General features: G+C 42.5%; 1 protein-coding gene across 3 annotated transcripts in view; it reads right to left on the minus strand.

Annotated features, from left to right (window-relative positions):
- Window positions 1-975: 975 nt before the first annotated feature.
- FGF13 (fibroblast growth factor 13) overlaps window positions 976-21,099 on the minus strand; it is a 204,994-nt gene continuing 184,870 nt past the window's right edge. For all 3 annotated transcript variants that reach the window (XM_015860419.2, XM_015860417.2, XM_015860418.2), the window contains 2 exons: window positions 6,728-6,926; window positions 976-5,562 (listed from right to left, as the gene is read on the minus strand). In XM_015860419.2, the coding sequence (XP_015715905.1) occupies window positions 5,426-5,562; window positions 6,728-6,926 (336 nt within the window). In that variant the 3' untranslated portion in view covers window positions 976-5,425. The remainder of the gene's footprint in view (window positions 5,563-6,727; window positions 6,927-21,099) is intronic.

Raw genomic sequence — 21,099 nt, forward strand, 5'->3', positions numbered from 1 at the left:
TGTTTGTGCTTTAGTTTTCTTTAAGGCGTGAGTAGTGAATCGTGACAAATTACTTTCTAGAGCTTTGCAGTCTATTTGTTAATTAATTAATTTTAACAGGCACCAGTCATGGCTCTCCCCATGGGGCAGCTGCTGCTGCCGTGATGGTCCTTGGGTGGGGTGGCCCAGTGCCTTTGTCCTCAGCAAGGAGATAAGCTTGGAAGAAGTGTGACAAAGCGCATGCAATGTTGAGTGGCCCATATAAGACACAGACAATTCATCCTGCCCCTCCAGTTGTTGAATTTAGGTGAGAAGTGCTAAATATATGATTTGAGGAAAAAATATGGCCTGTGGGTGCTTGAAAGTAATTTTCCATAGGTGGTATTTGAGAATCTTATCTTCCATCTCGTTAATAATGATCTTTGAAGGGAACCCTATAAACTGTCTTCCATTCCTGATGAGATGGAATAATTTATAACTTCAATTTCCCTGATTAATGTAAAATGTGTTTCAAATTTAGGTTTTACTTTAATATTTAAGCTTCCCCATGAGAGAATCTGCAGTAGGGCAGTGTGACTGTGTCATCCCCTGTATCCACCCCCCCTATGCCATGGCATGCTCCCAAATCAGGGTGAGCCCTGCTAGCAGAGCAGATCTGCAATAAAATTTAGCAGCAAAAACAGCTTGTTTCAAGGCCCTTACACCATGCAGGAAGTTGAACTCCAGGGTTCACTGAAGACTTCTCATCAGCGGCTAAAACTCCCCACATGTTCTGTGCCTTCCATGGCCTGTGTCTATGCTACAGCAACTATAGGGCCCATTTGTGTGCCTTGAGCACTCAGGTTGCCCCACTCTAGTTCAAAGGGATGTAAAAGACATTATTATTACAGTTGGGTTTTTATCTCAGTTAAAACAATGGTGTAATGCAGCAGCGCTGGGATGGGAAGCCCTTACAATACCAGCAGTGATAAAAATCAGAGCCCAGACAAAGAGGAATCTGTTTTAGAGAGACTTATTTATTAGAAGATAGGAGGTTGTTACATACAGATTCTGTCCTGCAAAAGTGTCCTGGTTAAGGATATGTCAGGGAGACGTTTAAACCCATTAGAGCTGGCTCTGGTCTCCATGCAGAGATACTCAAGACACAGCAGAGCTCTGCCAGACCTGGCTCTCGTGCTGGTGCTCAGCTGCCGAGAGGCCTGACATACCACAGCATCCCTGAGCTCGTTACATCACCTTTATCCCACTGGAAACCCTGGCCTGTGGGCTGGAAACCAGCAGTGGGGACACCAGACAGTGCTGCAGAAGGGGCACCGTTCTTCCCAGGGGGAACCTGGAGGTGTTTTCTCCAGGTAGGAAATTGTCTTCCATCGTGCCAGCGATGAACATGTCTGAGCAAGGGGCTATGGAGATACAACCATGCTATGAGGTAGCATGAGGTAATTAAAATTAAAAAAGGAAAAAACAAAAGAAAAGAAAAGAAGAAAATAAAGATCTCTCTGTGATACAGAGAAGAGCTCTTGCCATCCTCCCTCACCCCAAAATCAGACAGAGAAGGCAATGTTCAAGTCCCCTGCAGAGATCTCAAAGAAAGCAGCTCTGATATGTGGATCTCAAAAAGGCAGAGGTTTTGCCCCATAATAGTTGTGTTCCTAGCAGTTTTCCTCCGCTTTCACAGGTGACCTGTTTCCTGTTGGGTTGGCAGATAGTGTTTGTCAGCCTTTCATAAGGCCTCTGCCCAAGGTGGCTCAGGGCCTTTGCCTGAGGAAGCCCAGGTGAATTGAAAAGACACCATACCAGTTTTGCACCTCCTGAGTCCAGGCCTATGGTATGCCACACAATGTGGTCACATTGGTGGAGAGGCAAGGACAAATGAAATGGCAGGTGAGAGGCATAAGCCATCACACTGGCAATAAAGAAGGGCCTGAGAGCAAACCTGCAGGTGGTTGGTGGCTCATAGCCAGTACAAGGTTTGGTTTCTTACCAGTCCCTCAGCTTTGTCTTTATTCCAGGCATGCATCCTACTGCACTTGGACAGGTACTCGTGACATAGCAAAGTGGGTTAACTGGTGGCTGTAAGTTTTCTTTTCATAGACAGCTACCCAATATGGACACATTTCCATCATCGCAGGCTTCTTAAATGAAGGTATGACTCAAGAGTTATCTGTTTAATGGGCTAATCTATGGGTGCAGAAGGAGGAAGATAAAGAAATACTTGAATCTAACTCCTAAAGTTCCTTTGCTGAAGCTGAACTGCTGTCTACTCAAGGGTCTTTGCTGGCTGGGTCAGAGTATCACCTTCACATCAGTGTCTGCAAAGACACATTTTACTGTATTTCTCCTTATAAAATCTCAGACTATGGCTCCATAGACTACTTGTAAGATTCTGGGCATGATCTCCCACTTTGCCTACAGTGTATTTAAGCTTTAGTGTAGTGCAGGATGCTATCAAGGGTTTCCCCTTTCAGTCTACAGACTCTGAGGAAGATAATTGTAACAGGTTTGCCAGAAGTTTTTAGGAACTTGTGGCTCATCTATCACCATACATCTCTCCTTGTCTTCAACCCAAGAGTGGGCTTTGCTAGCCTGATATATTAGAAACTTCTGAAACTAAAGACTTGATAGTGAATGCTCACAGCTGATGACAATGTCAATATGAAAAATGGGTCTTCAGAAGCAACAATTTGTGAGATGAGCATTTTTCTTTTGCTACAGATGACCTTCAAGGTTGGAGATACTGGGAATGGGGATTTGCAAGGCTGCAGCTATCAAGCAAAGCAGCAGACCTCCAGTTACCTTTAGGACAATAAACACGGCATTGAACAATGTGTCTAGCTAGCTTTGGCACAACAATGCCTACTTTTGATCAGGTTTTATGTTCCTAAGGCACTCGGACTCCTTTGTTTGGAACATGCACCCCAATGAGTCTGATTTTTCTTGACTGAAAAGGTTAAGAAAATGCTTCAGGAAGGCAAAGCACAATTAACTGAAGAGAAAAAAATGCTCCAGACCCACTCAAGTATCAGAACCCCAGAAACAATCACAGGGCACATCTTCAGTTCTTTAAAGACTTTCATGATAGTTCTCCCCCACCTTCTTTACTCTTCGGCGAGAATTGACAGGAGGATTGCAGGTCCTCTGAAAGTTACCACAGTGGTGTTATATGCGGAGGACAATACCCTGCTCCATCAGAGGAGCTTAGCAAGCCAGAGCTCTTGGCATACAATTTGCCACAAAAGAACAAACTTGGGAGTCTGATGTGAAACAATCTCCTTCTCTCTTCTCTCAGCCCAGGCATTCATAAAAAAGCTAATTGTCCCAGCTTATTCAGGATGGAAGGAGATACAATGGACAGCAGAATATCTGTTTTTAACATCAGACTAACACCTACAGGTAGCTTTTTGTCTCCGTTTCCATGATTCCCTTCCAGACCTGCTTTATCTGCCACCCATGATGAGAACCTGTTCCTCCTAGGTCTTACTGAAACACCTTGATGAGTGAAGCTTGCCTGTCAGTACTGTATGGACACTGTAGAAAAGTTCTCGTTGATGCTTTTGGAGAGAAAACTAATGAGAGAAGTGCATTTTCTCTCCAGAACATGTGCACAAATGCAGGAGGCATGGTTGCCCATTTCCTCAAGACTAGAGGAGCTGGCCCCGATGAGTGCCTGCAGCGATGCTCAGGGAACTCTGAGCATCCTCAAGGTGCCACCCTGACATCAGCAGTGCTGAACTCACCAGATCTTGTTAGGTCCCCTCGTACCGAGGGCTCTGGGGAGGTGTGCTGCGAGGTAGCGCTATGTGGCTGCACTAAGGAAGCCTAACAAGGAGAACAGACACGGAGAAGCTCAAAGCAGAGGAGAGCAGTTCACTGAGGCTCCGTCAGCATGCAGCCAAGGGGCTGTTACCCAGACTTTGTGGCACTTAGTAGTCACTGTGTTTTGAGTATCTCAGCTGGGCGAGTAAGACCAGTTCTAACAATATCCAAAAGGAAGAATGTTTTCTCATTCACATGGAGTACGGAGTCACAAGGGAATAACTTGTTACATAGAAAGATTTAGAATGTTAATTACAGTATCTTTTGTAACTTTATAATTTAATTGCCAACCTTTTCCCTTGAAAGTAATCCTCGATGTACATCATATAATCAAACAAGCTTTTTTAAAAAGTACATCTTAATATAAATAGTTTATTCAGTGCATGGTTGTGTATACAACAAATAATAAACAACTCTTTTGTACAAGGCAGAAAGCTGCCTGTACGGAACTATGTCAGTTTTGGAGCACAGAATCCAACGATGATTAATGCACAAAATCTTACACATCATGCAACTCTAGGCCAATATTCCAACTTTCTCCCATGCAACAGACATGATGACCTAAATGGAAACCTAACTACATTTTTTTTTTTTTTAAACAATTGTTTCCAATAGCATGTATAAGTATATGTTGTTTAGGGGTAACCTGTCCTAACGCTTCCTCCTACACAATATTCACGTGCCCGTTACAGTGAAAGAAGGACTTTTACAAATAAGACGTTTCTTATAAAAAATTAAGTCACCTTAATTCCACAGTTTCTGTCTTTAGAAAAGAAGCCACAACAATAGTTTAACATGACACACAAAATGGAATTAAGAGAAATCTACACTGGAGGATAATTTTATCCCTTTCTGTCAACTTCCACTTGGGATAACAAAACATTTCAGTTCCTACAGACTGGGGTTAGCACAAGAACTTTACCAGAAACTACAAATCTATAAAAATTTATATTTCGTTGTGTTTAAAACCACAAGAACACTGTTTGCTAGAGCCTGAGACACCAACTCTCAGTTCCAACCCTGAATTTTTAGTTATTTTTTGAAAGACGTAGCTTTAAAGACCCATTGGAGTTCAGAAATCAAAAAGTTGCACTATTTCAAATTAAAGGATACATCTCTTTATCAAGCCTTAGATATAAAACGGTAAGCCAAGGAAACAACAGAGTTTACATATTTGTTTTTTGTTTCCCCTATAAAACATATAAGCATTAAAATTTCCTTTGAAGAGCAAAAGTGGTCTTTTTCTTAGTTGGAAAGCAAATTCTTATCAGCAGTGAATGCTGTGAAATGTTTTTGTTTCGTATTCCACAAAGCATAGGAGAGAGAAAGAGAAAGAGAGAGAGAAAAAGAGAGAGAGAGAAAGATCTGGACACCTCTTCTCCGAGATTTAATCCGCAGTTATGTTTGCTGGCTATCCAAGTGCCTTGTGATATGCACAAGCATATTCTACATTATTGGGGTATATCCTTTGACAACCAGTAGATCTAATGGCTGATAAACGAGTGACCTATGCAAGTTCGGTGGCTTGTCCTGGGCAATTGAACATTTGGATGAAAGACTGCTAGTAAGAATTCAACTGCATCCAGAGGTAAGGTTCTGTTTAGAGAGCACTTGGCTTGCCTTAACCTGGCTACGTTGACTCGTTTTGGCTCATGGATTTACCCCCATTTAGCACTCCTGAAACACTTCTGCTCTTTGTTGGGGTCCCACTTCCAGATCTTGAGAACTCTGTGAGATCGTGAAGAGAAGGCTCTTTGTACATGGCCACTGCAAAGCAAAAGAGACAGCGCATAAGCGTGCATTACAGTCACTTGGTGCAACGTCCAGCTACAAAACGTCCAGATTTTTCATTCCTTAACGAGCAACATAAGGAGTGAATTAAAAAAAAAAATACAGCTTCCATTTCAAATGTCCTAAGAAATTCCAAGCTCCTCTTAAAGGGAATGACATTTTAGAGAGGGGAAAAAAAATCCCTTAGTTACCTTTTCTCCCAGTTAAATCACCCACCTACCCACTCCACTTGCAAAGCTTTGCGAACTGATATGAATCAGCATTTCCTTACTAATGGTGAAATAGCACTGCTAACAGCCGTGATCTGGCCTATTACTTGTGTATACAGACCAAGCTAAAGAGTGTGAAAATGGTTTTTCAGCCTTCTGCTTCCTTTGCGTTCATACATATAAGTGAAGATCAACCTCAGCATCAGCTACCTAAAACTTGCTCCTAAATGTAGATTGCCAAGCTAGTCTGAAGCCCACCCAGGGCTGTACACCTTAGAAATATCCCCTCTGATTTCAGAATGATGCTGCCTTAAAAGGTGTCTTAACAGCACAACCCAGAAGTGAAGAGCTTCATGCCCACCAAGCGAGGAGCTTACGGTAGCTTTTTCAAAGAGGAATCTGAGTCTGAGCACAGCACTGATTCAGATGCTCCAGGGACAGCTCCAGGTCCTGGCTTTTAATACACAGCAGGATATGTACGCCACATGCATTATTACCTTTAATGTCACATGCTGATGCCACATTAATTGTGGTTAAATAAGCACTGCACACTGCAGCTTTATCCCAGGCAAAAAATAGACAAACAAACATCCTGTAATATATAGCACAGATTGACAAGATATGCAGTAAGTTGGTAACATCTGTGTAAATACTTGGGCTGTTCCAAGTGAAGCCTTCATTACCTGTAATTGAGATGCTGTGTACTGTGGGCACAAAGAAACTAATATATATATATAGTTAGATGAGAGAAAGGCAGAATTCTCCATTATGCATAATAGAGAAGCATAAAAAAAGCAGGTTACACTGAGAGTGTGTTACAGAATATTATACCCTTGTTATATAGTTAGCTGTACCCTTCAAATATGTATGCATGGCAATTAAACATCCCTGACAATACAAAGTCAGTTCAGGTAGCAAAACCAAGAAATTACCTTTTAATGGTTTTGGAAGAAAGTGTGCTGCAGGTTTGTTTTTCTTCACATGGTTTCCTTTCATTATTTCTCCTTCCTTGTTAAGACCCAAATACCAACCCCGGCCAGACTGTTGCTGTCTATAGATCATCGAAGAATATGTTACGTAGTAGTTTTCAAATACTGATTCTTTGAACTTGCATTCAGGTGTAAAATGTTCCTGCAAGAAAGTAAAAGATCAATATGTGCAGTGCAGAGTCTCCCATCAGATAATGCAAAATAATCCGATATTCGTTGCTTTTCTGATAGTTAAAAGACATACTTCTCACTCTGCCATCCAACTTAGAACACTGGCCATAGAAGTACTAACAATAGAGTAACACAATTTGAATCCCATGAAACGACACCACAAGCAGCTCAAAGTAGCAGAATAAAATCTTTCTGAACACTGAACAAAAAGTCTAAGTGAAGAATTATCGATGGATGCAACTAAAGGCTATCAGGTAGGCATGGCCTTGATGGCAGCCCCATGGGGCCCACTGCAGTTCAGCTGTGTAGGCAAACAGCATGGCCATGTAATGCCTTTGTGCATTAACTTCTGGCCTTAGCTGTTCAGGAAGAGAGTGAAAAAAAATTCAAAGCCAGGTTGTGATGAGTAAATAGTTTTTTACTAACCCAGCAATATTAAGGCAGCTTGTAGCAGCTGCCTCTTTGCTCTAAGCTTTGTCCTACTCTGCTCAGTGCAATATCTGCTGTCAAAGACCCACTGTAGACATCAGCCTCTGTCTGGGGACAGGCATGAGCTAAATGGCACTGTACTTATAGCGTGCACAATCAAGTGTTAGTCTTTGTGTTGAATTACACTGCTTCTTTTGATGAGATGGTACTGAGCTAACAGCTAACATAAGGAGCAGCAAACCGGGAGAGAGCCTTGCTCTTCTGGCTTTCACTGTGCAGTGGTCTTCACTCAGTCAATACCTTTTGGCTTTATTACTGATTTATGATAGCGAATGATCGACAGTTGGACTGGATGATCTTAGAGGTCCTTTTCAACCTTAATGATTCCATGTTTCTAAGCAGGTTAGGATGCAGGCATGAAACACAGGATGGAGCTAAGACCAAAACACCAGTCCCAATGGAACCACTCCATATCTTCCTGAGATCTCTGGGTGCTGCAAGTTTTGTAGCAGCACAGCTTTTGATGAGGTCTCAGCTACAATATGGCACCAAATGACAAGGATTGGTGGGCACGGTGGGGATGGGTTGATGGTTGGACTGGAGGATCTTAGTGGTCTTTTCCAACCTTAATGATTCTATCATTCTGTATGATTTCATGAACCCCTAGAGCCCTGTGGAATATGAAGGATGAAGGGCTTGGTCTGGTGATGCAGCAGTTACTATTCCAACCCTGCTTATGCAGTCATAGCTGTTTGCTGGGCTTTTCTTGTGCAGGCAGGTAGCTTCTGCAGAGCTGTCCTTGTGCTCAAGTATCCGGCAGCAGCACAAAGGAAAGGAAGAAAAATTGTGCCTGCATAATGATTGTAATTTTGATTTAAAAAAAAAAAAAAATCACAGGAAATTAAATGTCTCAGGATCTTAAGACGTTCTTATCTAGTTTCTGAAATATTCTTGTATGAGAAAAAGATGGTATTTATTAAAAAAAAAATAAAAAAGTACTTTTTCTGCACATCTTTTCACATTTTGTCTTCTCACAGGAGAAAGAAAGAAACCTCTCATCCTCTGACTGGCATTTGCTTCAACAAAGAATGAGAAGTAAGCAATTTTCTTCCTTTTTCCTTCAAACTAATTGGCTGTTATTTAGTTAATTGACGATTGGTTTCAATCGCTGTCAAGTGGAGACAGTCACTGTATTTTTGCAACATTTCTAAATAAAAGCCTTCTCCCAGTGTACCCTGCCCAGTGCTAGCCATGTTAACAAAGACTATTGCCAACATATCATCCAATTAGCAGCAAAATAGAAAACTACAGTGCTCCTGACAGATGATTACAGTTTATGTACAGTAATTTGGAGCTGTTTTGGTTAAAAAAAGCCCTGCTTATGTGCAGTAGCAGAGGGGCAGATTGCAAACAGAGCCACAGTGTTTACTCCAGCTCTCTTAGGAAGCAAATTAACCTCAGCACGAGCAGCAGTAGGCAAAAGTCTCTCAAAGCAGATGCTAAAAAACTCATTTGCTCCTCATTTTTCTCTTGGCTGTGAGGTTTGCGTGGAATTTGCCATGAGTTTCTTACAGCAGTGCCTGAGTATGGCTGGATGCTACCTGCTGGTGCCCACCAACCCAAATGGGCATCCCCACAAGCACCATGGACAGCCAACCCAGCCATGCAGCAACCCATGGCTCAGTAGTAACAGCCATGGTGTAGACACCTTGTGACAAACAGGATACAAACACCACTCAATAACATGCTCAGTTCCAGGTCAAGTTTCCTCCCATTTTTCCTCTACTCTGGCAGACAACCTAAACACCTTGGCACAAGAGCACATTTGCTCTTCTTTATTGACCTCTCCTTAACTCCTAGGCTATGTCTGTAGCTTCACAAAGGTGCTGCACAGTAGGAAGGGCTTTTTCCTTGCCAAATAATAGTGATGCAACATGGCTGCTCTGCTTGCACCACGCTGCTGCTTACATTCTGTGTTTGTTCCCACCCATCACTTGCCTTTTATTTAATGCAATACAATCCTTTCCTACTGATTAAAAAAAGAATGTGGAAAGGGAACTGCAGAAGAAAGCTTTCATTAGGGAATGACGGGAGATGTACTCCTGATTTAGGGGTACTGCAATTAAAACATACTGTTCTGAGCTTGACAAATTATGTGGTTCACAGGGACATGGTTTAGTGGCCATTAGTGGTGGTACAGGGACATTTAGACTAGATGATCTTAGAAGTCCTTTCCAGCCTTAATGATTCTATGACTTTATGATTCTACGTGCCAACCCAACTGGGCATGGACAGGGCTCCTCTAACAGCACATCAGTTCAGAATATAGTGCAGAGCAACAACTACACAATGGCCATTCTGTTGTCTTTGTTGATAAATTCTTCGATAGAGAACTGAGAAAGGGCAAGTTAGGGTTGGGAGATCTTCAGGAGTGTTCTAATTCTTAGGAGAGTTCCCTTCAGCTGCCCTGAAGGGAAGTCTGTCTTGTATTGAAAATAAAGTGCATCCTGAGGTGTCAAATATTATGAATATATTGCTACACATAACAGATGAGAAAATAGGTATTTGTGTAAAAGAGTATTTCAGTCTCAGCTTAACTCAGCAGTCGGGGATAATGGCACCTACATGACAGTACAGTGAACTCATCCAAGCCCCTCACACAGGCACCCATAACAATGAATGAATGAATAAATAAAAGTTAAAGAAGGTGCTGGATTCACTGTAGTTGTGACTCAGACATGCTTAAATAAGCAGCAAGATGAACTGTCAGAAGCTGCTTCTTGACTCTGAGCTGATCAGCTGAACTACTGAAATGTTCCTGCATGAATAGATCTGCAGCTGCATTAGATATGTGAAAAATATATTTATTTTTCAAAGGGAATAGTTTGGTGTATGATAATATAGTAAAAAGGCATTGTAGCTTGCATTTAGAGTGGCTGTATTTCCAGGCAGCTGACTAGATTACATCTAAAATAATCTCTTACATGCAAAAACTGTTATAGGTCTACCAAAGCTGAGAGCTAAACTACTGCAAAAGCAAACTTGGCATTCTACCTGCACTAACTGTGCAAAAGCCATACTTCAAACCAAACACCATCCAAATTATCAGCCAACTTAGCCATTTACACTGCAGGACCAAATGTTAAATGTCTTGACCCCAAATGATTGTAATGCAGGAATTGAGACTCCCACAGACAGGGAATGGGGAATCTGCTTTAAATAAAGGTATTTAGAGTTTGCAGGGCCCCATCGTGCAATAAAAGCCTCTTCTCAGGACAGCTGCACACACAGTAAGGTTGCAAAGGCAAAGATGCATGCTCTCTGCTATTAATTGCATACTACATTTACGTTGTGGATGCTGTCAGCAGAGAACATGACCAAGTGCTTTATAGAGCAGTATGCTTAAGTCACTGAGTCAATACAGAGTTTGTTACATTTCTGTATGTTGCTATGGGTAGCATGTATTATTGCTACCAGTGGCAGCTGACCTGAATAATCAAACATCTACTGAAATGGAACTAGCATTAGGGGAATGAAAAAAAGCAAAAAAAAAACAATGAACCCCAAACTTCAAAAAGTATTTAGGAAAAGCATTGGGTATTATGGAAAACTTGGAGCGTGTTCTTACATACTGAGCATAGAGTTACATTCCTTGCAATCAATGGCTTTGCATATGGGATTTATTCTTTATTTTCTCCATCTAATGAAAATTGGATTTTTTTTCTCTCCATATCCTTATTTCTTGCAGGACTACACCATAGCCCAGGATTCCATTCTATAACCATGAATTTTTGAAGGAGCCTTTTTATGGCTCCAGAGTAGTGATTTTCTGCACCAGTGAGCCTGCCTTTTTTTTTTTTTATTAACAGAGATTGATTTCCTCCATCTTGGCATGTGAAGTTCCAGGGTGTGTCCCCTGTATCTTCACCCTGTAGTGTGCAGTGATACCAACAGCACAAGATGTGAATACTTCGATTTTTATGTTACCAGGACTAACTGCTTTTAGATCACCAATGTGAGATCACTCGCTGAAGAAAGCAGCTGTTATTTCTGAAATGAAGCACCTAAAATCTATTTGCAACAGCGACAGAAACTTACAATTCACCTGAAATAATTTATTCTGGATCAGATACAGACAGGATGCAGCGCCACAAAACTGTCCTTTTTGCTTCAGTTTACCTACTGTAAGGAATCCTTGTGGTTTGGGTGGGAGCAACTCACAGTGTAATTACCACCTATATGTCTTGTAGGATTGACTAGGAAATCTGCAATCCTGTTTTCAAGCAGCAGTTGCAGCACAGTGCTGTTGAAGATGGTGCTACACCAGCACAGTGCTCAGCTGTTTTGCCCATGTGAGAACACATTTGAAAGATGCAAAGTCATCAAAGGTATCCCAAAGTCAAATTCCATTACATGGAATTGTCTAGGACACTGTAATAAGCAGGAATTTATAAAGTGAAGCACAAAAACTCAGTGGTGTGTATATTCCTTTAGGACAAAGCTTCCAGGAAGAATAAAATGGAGCCCAAGGAAGCAGCTGGATATCCAGCATCTCCAGAATAGGATTTCAGGTTTTCACTAAGTATTCTCTGAATCTATGAGAAAAGCACTGAAAAGATCCTGTAACTACTCCCTTGACACTGTTCCCATGCACAGCAAATCAAAGGCACAAACTTAGGGAAAAATGCATGCAGTGAACTGCAGTAGAAAACACATTAATCACATACACTGAGATTTACAGACTTAAGTTCTGGTCCTCACCCTTTTTCTAGTCCTCTCAGTGACTCAGTTGTAAAAACCTGTCCAAGTTATCTTTGCCTGGATATTTTAAGTGCCATTTGGACACATCAATAAATACCTATTTAAAGTGTGGTGCGTCAGCATGCTCAGCTCATGCAATGGATGTACTACCTGATGACCCCAGGGAAAAGACTCCATGACTCTAAAGAGTGCTGAAGTTTAATTGAGATAAATAGAAACTACGCATGATCATATTATTGTTCCCCTGTCTTTTGGTGACAGTTCAGCTCTATAACTATGCTGATTAAACCAAAGCTCTCCTTCGCTGGGGCAAGACACCTAACACATGATACATACAGAAAGAAGTCACCCTTCAGAATAATGCAGAGGAAATATATCCTGTTAGAGAACATCCACAGTGAGGTTTAAATGTTCTGCAAGATGCCCTAGAGAATGCCTCGCGCATGTCAAGCACATGTCCCATTCCTAAACTGGTCCACAGAGTTATGAGATATAATTTACTTGGTATGAATAAGAAAGGAGATCCACTTTGCCCCCAAAACGCATTAGCACTGATCTGAACATGTGCACCTCTAACAATCCTGGATCCATAGAATAGGGAGTTGAACTAGATGACCTTTAAAGGTCCCTTTCAACTCAAATGATTCTATGATTCTATGAAACCCCTGCAGTTTCCCGAATAATCACTCTATAAATATTTTAATATCTTGCATCTGCCCTTTTTAAAATTTCTGTGGCTTTAGGGTACCAGACTTTCCAGTCCTAACTGAAAATCAGTGATATTCTAGTAAGGTAGAAAGAAGGTAGTCTCTAAACACTGCCTGCTTTGTAAGCCTTGGGAAGGTTCACAAAGCAGTAAGAGCCCAGGGGTTATCTTAGGGCATAAAGCCCAACTGGAAGAGAAGAGCAGCATATGTAAGGAAGCCCTACTACCTGGAAGCTGTTTTTTCATCACATCTAATTCTTCTTCCTTTACACATACCTGTTATCACTTCAAAATCTCTACACGAAGTCTGTGTATAAATCTGTTTTTAAATCTTTCTCTTTAGAAAGAGAACACTCTTGCCACTAACATACACAGCCTCTGGGTAAAGTAGTCCCCAGTTACTAAAAAATGGGAGATAGAAGCACTCTGCACGTGTTCTGTGTGCTTCTACACTCTGATCTCATGTTCTTCTCTGGGTATGTGCTGCCAACCTTGCCAGACCTATCTGACCTGCTGCAGCTTCTCGTGGTCCCTCTCCCAAGTGACTGAGTTAAGCAGATGAACTGAAGCAGGGTGAATCTTGCTCCCACCCAACACTAGAGTTGAATTGCCCTCTCCTTCCAACAGGCTCAGGTTCTCCCCCAGAGCACTTTTTCCTTCTCGTCATTCTCCTGAGCTCATTATCTTCATTTCTTCTAACAGCAGCTTCCATGGCTGAGATCAGCACTGCGGAAAACATATTTAAAATGTTGTCCATTGTTGTTTCTCATAATAAATGAACAACTTTTATATGTGTGTGTATATATATATATATTTCTTCTCTCCGCTTTTAATTTTGGAAAACAGCATATAAAATTACCCAGCGTGCCTCTCCTGTGCCATTCATTACCTCCCAGCTCTCTGTCGTGTCTCTGCTTATTCATCTCTTGTCTTAACTAAGCGGACCTAATCTTTCTAAATCTCTCCTCATATGAAAAGTTCTCTGTGCCTCTAATCATTTTCATTACCCTTCACTGAATCCTTTCAATTTTTTTTTCCTCCTCTATCATTTCCAGAACTGAAACACAACATTTAAAAAGAGGCTGTACCATTGAGTTGTATAACGGAGGTAGAGATATTTCCAGTCACTGGTCTTATGACAAAGTAAAACGGTCTTTGCTGCTCAGCCTCATTATGCACATTCGTACAAAAGTTCTCTATCTTTTAAGTTGTGTCTCTGATAAATACAGTCCAATTTTATGGTGTTTCTGACCTTTTGATCCATCGGTGTAACCATGCTTAAAAATTAAAGGAGCGGTGATGGAAGCAAAAGGCAGATAGGACCTCTTTTCTTCCCCCAGAAGTAGAGCAGAAAGCCCCAAAGATGCTAGCAACCTATTTTAGAACACAGCCATTATTTCACAGATAACCTGCCAGCCATTGCAATCAGATTTTCTAGCAGTTATAATTGACATCAAATTCTGCTATTGTCAAATCTCTCTGACACAGCTGTTGTGCAATGTCCTCAGCTTACGTGTGTCATCCACTACTTTAAGAAAAATATGTAACTCCAAGTTGAAAAAGTCCTTCTAAAGTACTGAGACTGTGTTCTGCTTCAAGTTAAAGGCAGCCATGGAGCACCTCGCTTGTTTTAATGGCCAACTCTGTGCCCACTGCCATTTGATGAATACGTCCTGATGAGGCAGTGATATGCAAACCCAAAGGGAGAGCCAGCAGACAATGAGCAGCTCCAAGGGGCAAAGCACAAGCAGCTTGCTCAGAACAGGGCAGATGTAGTGTCACCTGAATGTGGCATAAAGAGACATCAGCCTGACATGACCCAGCCATCTGCAAGCTGGAAAGAACAACTGAGAAAGAAAACATAAGTCCATCCCAGTAGCCCTTTTACACAATTACTCTTGTATTCGTCTACACGACCACTGCCACTGGGGGAATCCCATGCTGCTGCTGGGGATGCAGAGCAGCGCTGTGAGTTAATTTGTTCCTAGAACAAGGTGACTTGGCTGTCATTTATTAAATATCACCTGGGAGCACAGGGCAAGAAGGGCAGTATGACCTTTTTGCATGCTGGGGCCATACCAGTCAAAGCACAGTTTTCAGTTATATGAGGAGCTGCAGGGGACAGCTAACCTGGGATGGGGTTCAGCAGCAGGTTAGGATACCCCAAGTTCAGCAGGATGGACGTGCAGCAATGCTGAACCATCAAACACTGCCTTGCTACTCATATCATCCAGTTAATTGGAAGCATGTGGGATTTACTGCTCCAGCCTAGATATAGGACATCAGCCCTGGGATAAGGAGATGGAAGAGATCTCCTTCAGACTGTCACCCATGAATTCATGCAGATTTATCTGAGAGTGCTGAAGAAACAATAATCTAATCACTGTTTGCAGCAGGCTCTAAATCTGTTTGGTTAATTACAAGCCATGATGTGACCCTTTTAGCAGCAGATGCTCCTCCAATGCTATGGGAAAAAGGAAAGAGCAAAAATGTTTCCCTTTTTGGGGAGAGGGGCAGGGCAGTTGAGCAAGAAACAAAACAAGTGCTACAGTACTTCCCCTGGGGGAAGGTGACAACAGGGAATGTTGCTTCTTTGGCAACCTGCAAGCCAGTTGACAGCCTGTACAGCCACTGGGAAAATCGATGTGGAAGTGATCCCTGTGTCCTCAGCTGCTGTGGGAAAGAGCCATTCTGATGGCAAATGTGTGGAGGCAGAGCTCATCCCAAGCTCAGATGGGAACACCCCATATTTCCACCCTCACTGAGGCTGCAGTAAAAAGATGGGACCTGCCCCCAGGAAGTGCTTGGGGACAGATGCTGCTGAGCAAGCTCTTTTTCTGCACACCAGACATTGCCTCTGCTCACTGCCTGTGAGAAGCTGCGAGTGGAAGATAAATAACAGCACGAGCTGCAGGAAAAGAAATAATGCCACGTTACATCAAACAGGTCCTTGCTTCCCTGTCAGCCTGGAGTCTGTTCTGCACAAAGCCTTGCCATTTGGCCTGTATATTTTATTAATGTGTATGCATATTTATGGCACCAAGTGTTAGCCAATACTTTGGTGGTCAATAGCATCCTCTTAGGCACCAGTTCTCAGCAAACGCATTTGTCCTGCCTGCTGCTGTTCCTGTGTGCAGTCTGGTGGCTGCCTGGAGGGCCCCACCTGCACCAATCAGCACTGCCAAACTTCAGCAGCGTAAAGCTCTGCAAAACACTGAATGCAGCACAGTCTTTAGATTGGTGTTATAGACTAAATTAGCACTAAACATAGAATAGAATCATTATGGTCGGAAAAGGCCTCTAAGATCACCAGGTCACATGTTCAAGGACTTGGTTGGCTCCACCCTGATGACCAAAGCAGCATCTCTGTATGACCAAATGGTAATGAGACCTTTTCAGATGAGCTTGATTTATTGCAATCCATTTATTCATGAATGCTATAGATGGATGTTTCTCAAACCTCAGTAGTTGAACAGTGCCAGGGCATTACTGGCAGGCAAACCTGCTTCTTGATATAGAGTGGAGATGCTCACTGGAATTCCTCCGCCCTCTCGGCTCCTGAAATAATGCTATTTATTGAGCATATGCTGCTAAGAGGATCTCAGAGGGATTTTCGTATTAGATGGCAGGCTAATTGTGGGATTTGAGAGATTTCAGATGGCAAAAAAACTTTAAAAAACACGATTATCAGGGATTATACAAGATGAGATGAGATCTGTGACTGACCCTTTAGCAAGAGTTGATTCTGACTGGGAAGAAACACTTGCTTCAGCAGAGGAAAGCCCCACCAAGAAGGGATAATTGCACAGAGAACAGATAGAATTCCTCTCTGTAAATGACATACACTCCTTCCCTCTAAGCAACACTTCGAGGGCTGGATTAACGGCAGTTCACATTACAAGGAGCTTTCCAGCATACTACACATAACAAACCACAGCAGAGCCCATCCATCCTCTGCAGCAGGCACAGGTAACAGAAGCACACATCTGTAGTTCAGGGAAAGCATGCTTTAGCATTTAAAGCACTGCACTGCTCTAACAAGCACGCTGGCAGCATGTTGCTTGAGGAATAGGCGGCCTCATACATCCCTAGGAATGCAGCCACCTCCATTTTCAGCAGAGCCTTGGGAAGCAGCCCAGGCCCAGCACTGGGGAAATGTCCCTGCAAACATCACAGCATCCAAAATACTTTTATTCTTTTTTTCTGTGTGTGCATTTACAGTTGCTACTCCTCAACAGGGGCACCCAGCATGCACATAAGGCAGAAACATTTCTAATACCTCACTTCATGGCCTGGCTATTGAATAAGTGCAAAAGACCAGGCTGAATACTATGTATCCTCTTAAGAGACCTCACTGAAGGTAAAGGTGCAAGCCTTTTCCAGCAGTGATTTATGGGAAGCTTTCTCTAAAACAAATGCACAGGCTAATAGGAACTCCAGTCCTTCTAGGAGACAGCCGGAGCCAAAGCACAGAGATAAGCCTATAAAGCTTTGCTTTCCTCCTCTCTCCCATGCAGTGATACAGACTTCACAAGGGTCTGTCATTCAGTGATTTTATGTCTCACTCCTGCTGCCCCTGGGCTGTGTGACCAATGACTCTGGAGCCAGACTGTAGGGAGACACGAAGCTGCTGTTGTCTGAGCAGCGAAGGAGACAGAGATCCCTGCTAAAGCTAATTTAAACCTGGAAGGCACCCAGATGTCTCAGGGAAGGGTGCAATTTAAAACCCAAACCTAAGATAGCCTGGGTTACAATCACAGATTTCTGGGAAATCAGCATGGAACAGCTGCTCCACGAGCCAAGCCCTGCAGACCTTCACGTTACAGCATTCCGAGAGATGAGCTGTTGCCATTCTGAGTTATCTCACGGAGGGGAAAAAAATGATGCAGCAAAACAGCAAGTGCAAAGTGTGACTAAATGAGCACTCCCAGGTGTACAGAACTGCGAGTCACTCAGATTCCCTAAGAGCTCAAGTCAAGGAACATTTAGCATCTCAATGCCAAGGAGGAATCTGAGAAGCAAGTCCAAAGTTTCCCAAGAATACCAGCATTTTGTCTTGAGAATATAAAGTGCCTTGGATCCATCCTGCTGCTAAAATCTGGTTATCTCATTTCCAAGTCAGCAGATACAAGCTGGCTACAGCTGGCCAGAAAGCAGAGAGCAAAACCACCCTGCAATTGAGAGCAGAAAGGTGAGCTTGTCCATCTGAAAAGGTGATCACCTCATTTGCCCACCAGCTGATCTTCTATTTCACTGCCTAGGAGCATCCCTTTGTTACTGTAACATGACAAGCAGCAAAAAGGGCTGAGGGAAGAAGGTGCAGCAGGGTAAGGATTGGGAAGCTTGGTGAATCTAATCTGAGTCTGCACATGGATAATGTGCTGGCAAGTCCAGAAATGCTATTTTTCTTCAGGCAGACGAGGCTCTGTGGGCATCCTTGGACTTGTAGGATTCTGTGGCTAAACCCACAAGGACCGAAAGGAGGCAATTAATTTCCATTTAAGTTCTGCTGCTGAAATAAACTAAGACTTTTGCTGAAATAAATGGGATTCATCTATCTGAGTATCCCTGAGGATCTGAGCCTGAATTTGGACTTGCACACAGGAACCCAAGCTCTGATTTGTCTCATCCACCTCCAGGCACTTAAAAGCAACACCAAAGTTTGGGTCTGCCTGGGATTTTCCTGTCCTTAAAGAGCATGTTGGGATAAATTACCTCTGGAGGTTATAAGGGAGCATGGATCCACTGAGTTTGACTCCTGCTTCATAGACCCTGCTCCGCCAAAGGGTTTACTAATGAGTTCATTAAATAGAGTATTGAGTAGAAGAGAATTCCTGTCTGCTCTCTTCCAAGCCAGGGAGGTTTGCCCCAGCTCAGCCCTGGCATCAGCAGTCTGACAATTGAAACAGAAAGAAATTACCTCGGGTACATCCAAGATACAGTTTTCACTTTGAAATATTTACAGGGATTTCTTTTTCCTTTGCTGGAACAGCCCACAAACCTTACAGTCTTATTTTGGCAAAGCTCCCAATGAAATGAATCACGACTTTGCTTGAGTTAGAGCTCCAGGACTGAGCTCTGAATTATTAAAAGGAAATGATATGTAAGGATTTATGTCAATTTTCAAAACAGCCCAGCAAATGCAGAGGAAAAACCTTTCTTTGAAAGTAGCAGAAGGTACGTGGTTGAACTCCTAGTCTGCTTTGAAATCTCAACACCAGCTTTTTAGCGAGACACGGTGCCTTTTAAACCTCATCTTTTAATCATCAGACTTCTGTACAATGCAGAACTCTTGCCTCGCTGCTTTGGTTCAAATACAACCTTCCCCATTATGGGCTTTACAGTGTAAGTGAGCCCCTTGTATCACAAGCTGACATTCTCCTGGCAGGGAAGCCAAAGGCTCCTTTCCTTTCTCCTGCAAAATAATCTGCTGTAGGAACAGGTGAACATAACCACCCAGAGCAACTTGTCGATACACCTCCTTGTTCCTACACAGCAGGTCCAGAGAGTCAGCTGAACACCAAATACTGCTTTAAGCATTACATTAGCAGTAGTAAAATTAGCCCTGGGTACAACAGCTCTTGTAGCTCATCAGGTAATTAACTCTTCCCTGGGTTTGTGCTTTAGTCCATGCCACCTGTGCAGCCACACAAGCTGGGGATGGAGACCCATGTTTACTTAATTCAGCAACACCACATAGAAATTATCACCTTGGCAGCACCTTTTGTTACTTTTTATAATATCTTCATAATTTTGTAAGCAATATTTTTCATAATTATTCATATCTAGCTTAGCCTATGATGTCTGAGTGCAGATTAACTGAGTGTACAGATTGTTTTCTTTCTGTGGGATGGAAGAGTTTGGCTGCTGGCACCTCATCCTTATAAACTCAGATTGCTGAAACACAGCTCTTTGCTTCAGCATATCCTATCACTGGATGCTTACTGTTGAAAAGTAGCTTCTGTCAGAGCTGGAAACACAACCACAGAACACAAACTGTAAAATGATGTGGAAGAAAAAGATTAATTTCTTCCCCTAGACACTGCAAAGCCATTACCTGTTTCTGAATGGCATTTCCAATTCTACACTGGGAACTACTAAAGCATTTACATAAGAATGCAAAAATGCACACATTATCACTGCAGGAAGCACTTAAATTTTAAGATAATTATATAGTATGGAAACGATGTCAAAGGACTCGAAAAAAAATAACAACTAATTCTAGAGAGTCACCCTTTAAGATGATTATTACTCTGCACTACTGCTGATCTCTCACTAAAAAAGAAATCCTCCTCTTTACAATTACGTGCACATTATAAGTTCCTACTTTGTTCTTCCACCATCCAGCTCCTACAGCTGCTGCTGACAAATCTGCATTAACTGAGAGCTTAACCAGACAGCCAAATAGTCATTGCACTGTGAGCAGAGGTGAGCCACACCACTGCATGTTCAGGTGCAAGCCTCCCTCTGCCCTAGCTTTATGCTGAGTCCTCTTGTTTTAAAGGCTCTCGAGATGAACCTGAGGCAGTAACCTCAGGCATGGGGACAATGGCACATCCTGAGTTGGAGGAACACAATGTAGAATGGAGTCTTGATGTTGCAAAGAGCTTGCAACAGGGATGCCACTGAGTGCTTATTCTTGTCTGTGCAAACTAGCAGAGATTTGTTTGGTCAGCAGAGTTTAAGGCAGAAAATCACATCTGAACTGAGGAAACCTGGAGTTGCGTCCAGGGAGAAATGCACTTGTGTAGAGGAAAACCTTCTGCCCCAGCAGTGTCCTGTGTTTCCAATCCCCCTTGACATCCTTCACAAAATCAAAGAGTCATTTGAGTTGGAAGGAACCCTTAACAGACATCTAGTCAGCTCCTTCCTGCCCCTTGCCCCATAGCTGCCATTCCCCTCTCTTTCCTTTTCCTCCCCTCATCCCCAGAATCAAAGGACAAAAATTTAAGAAAAAAAAAAAAAAAAACAAGAAAAAAAAACAAAAAAACATTCTGCCCAGGTCTTTTGCTAAAGGAAAACTCAGCTGGGGAAAACCTCATCTGCCAAATCCTAACATGCTTTTATCGGATATCTGCCGAGAGATTTGCAGGAGCTCATGCCAAAGTGAAACACTTGCTTCTCTCTCCTCCCTCCCAGCAAGGATAAACTGAAAATCTCTTGTCTCAGATATTACTGAGACAGAGGGAATTCCCATCCCAAGACTCAGTTTAAATGCATTTTCCAAGTTTAATTCTTCAAAACGAGT

Source organism: Coturnix japonica, chromosome 4, assembly GCF_001577835.2.
Source record: "Coturnix japonica isolate 7356 chromosome 4, Coturnix japonica 2.1, whole genome shotgun sequence".
Taxonomy (NCBI): domain Eukaryota; kingdom Metazoa; phylum Chordata; class Aves; order Galliformes; family Phasianidae; genus Coturnix; species Coturnix japonica.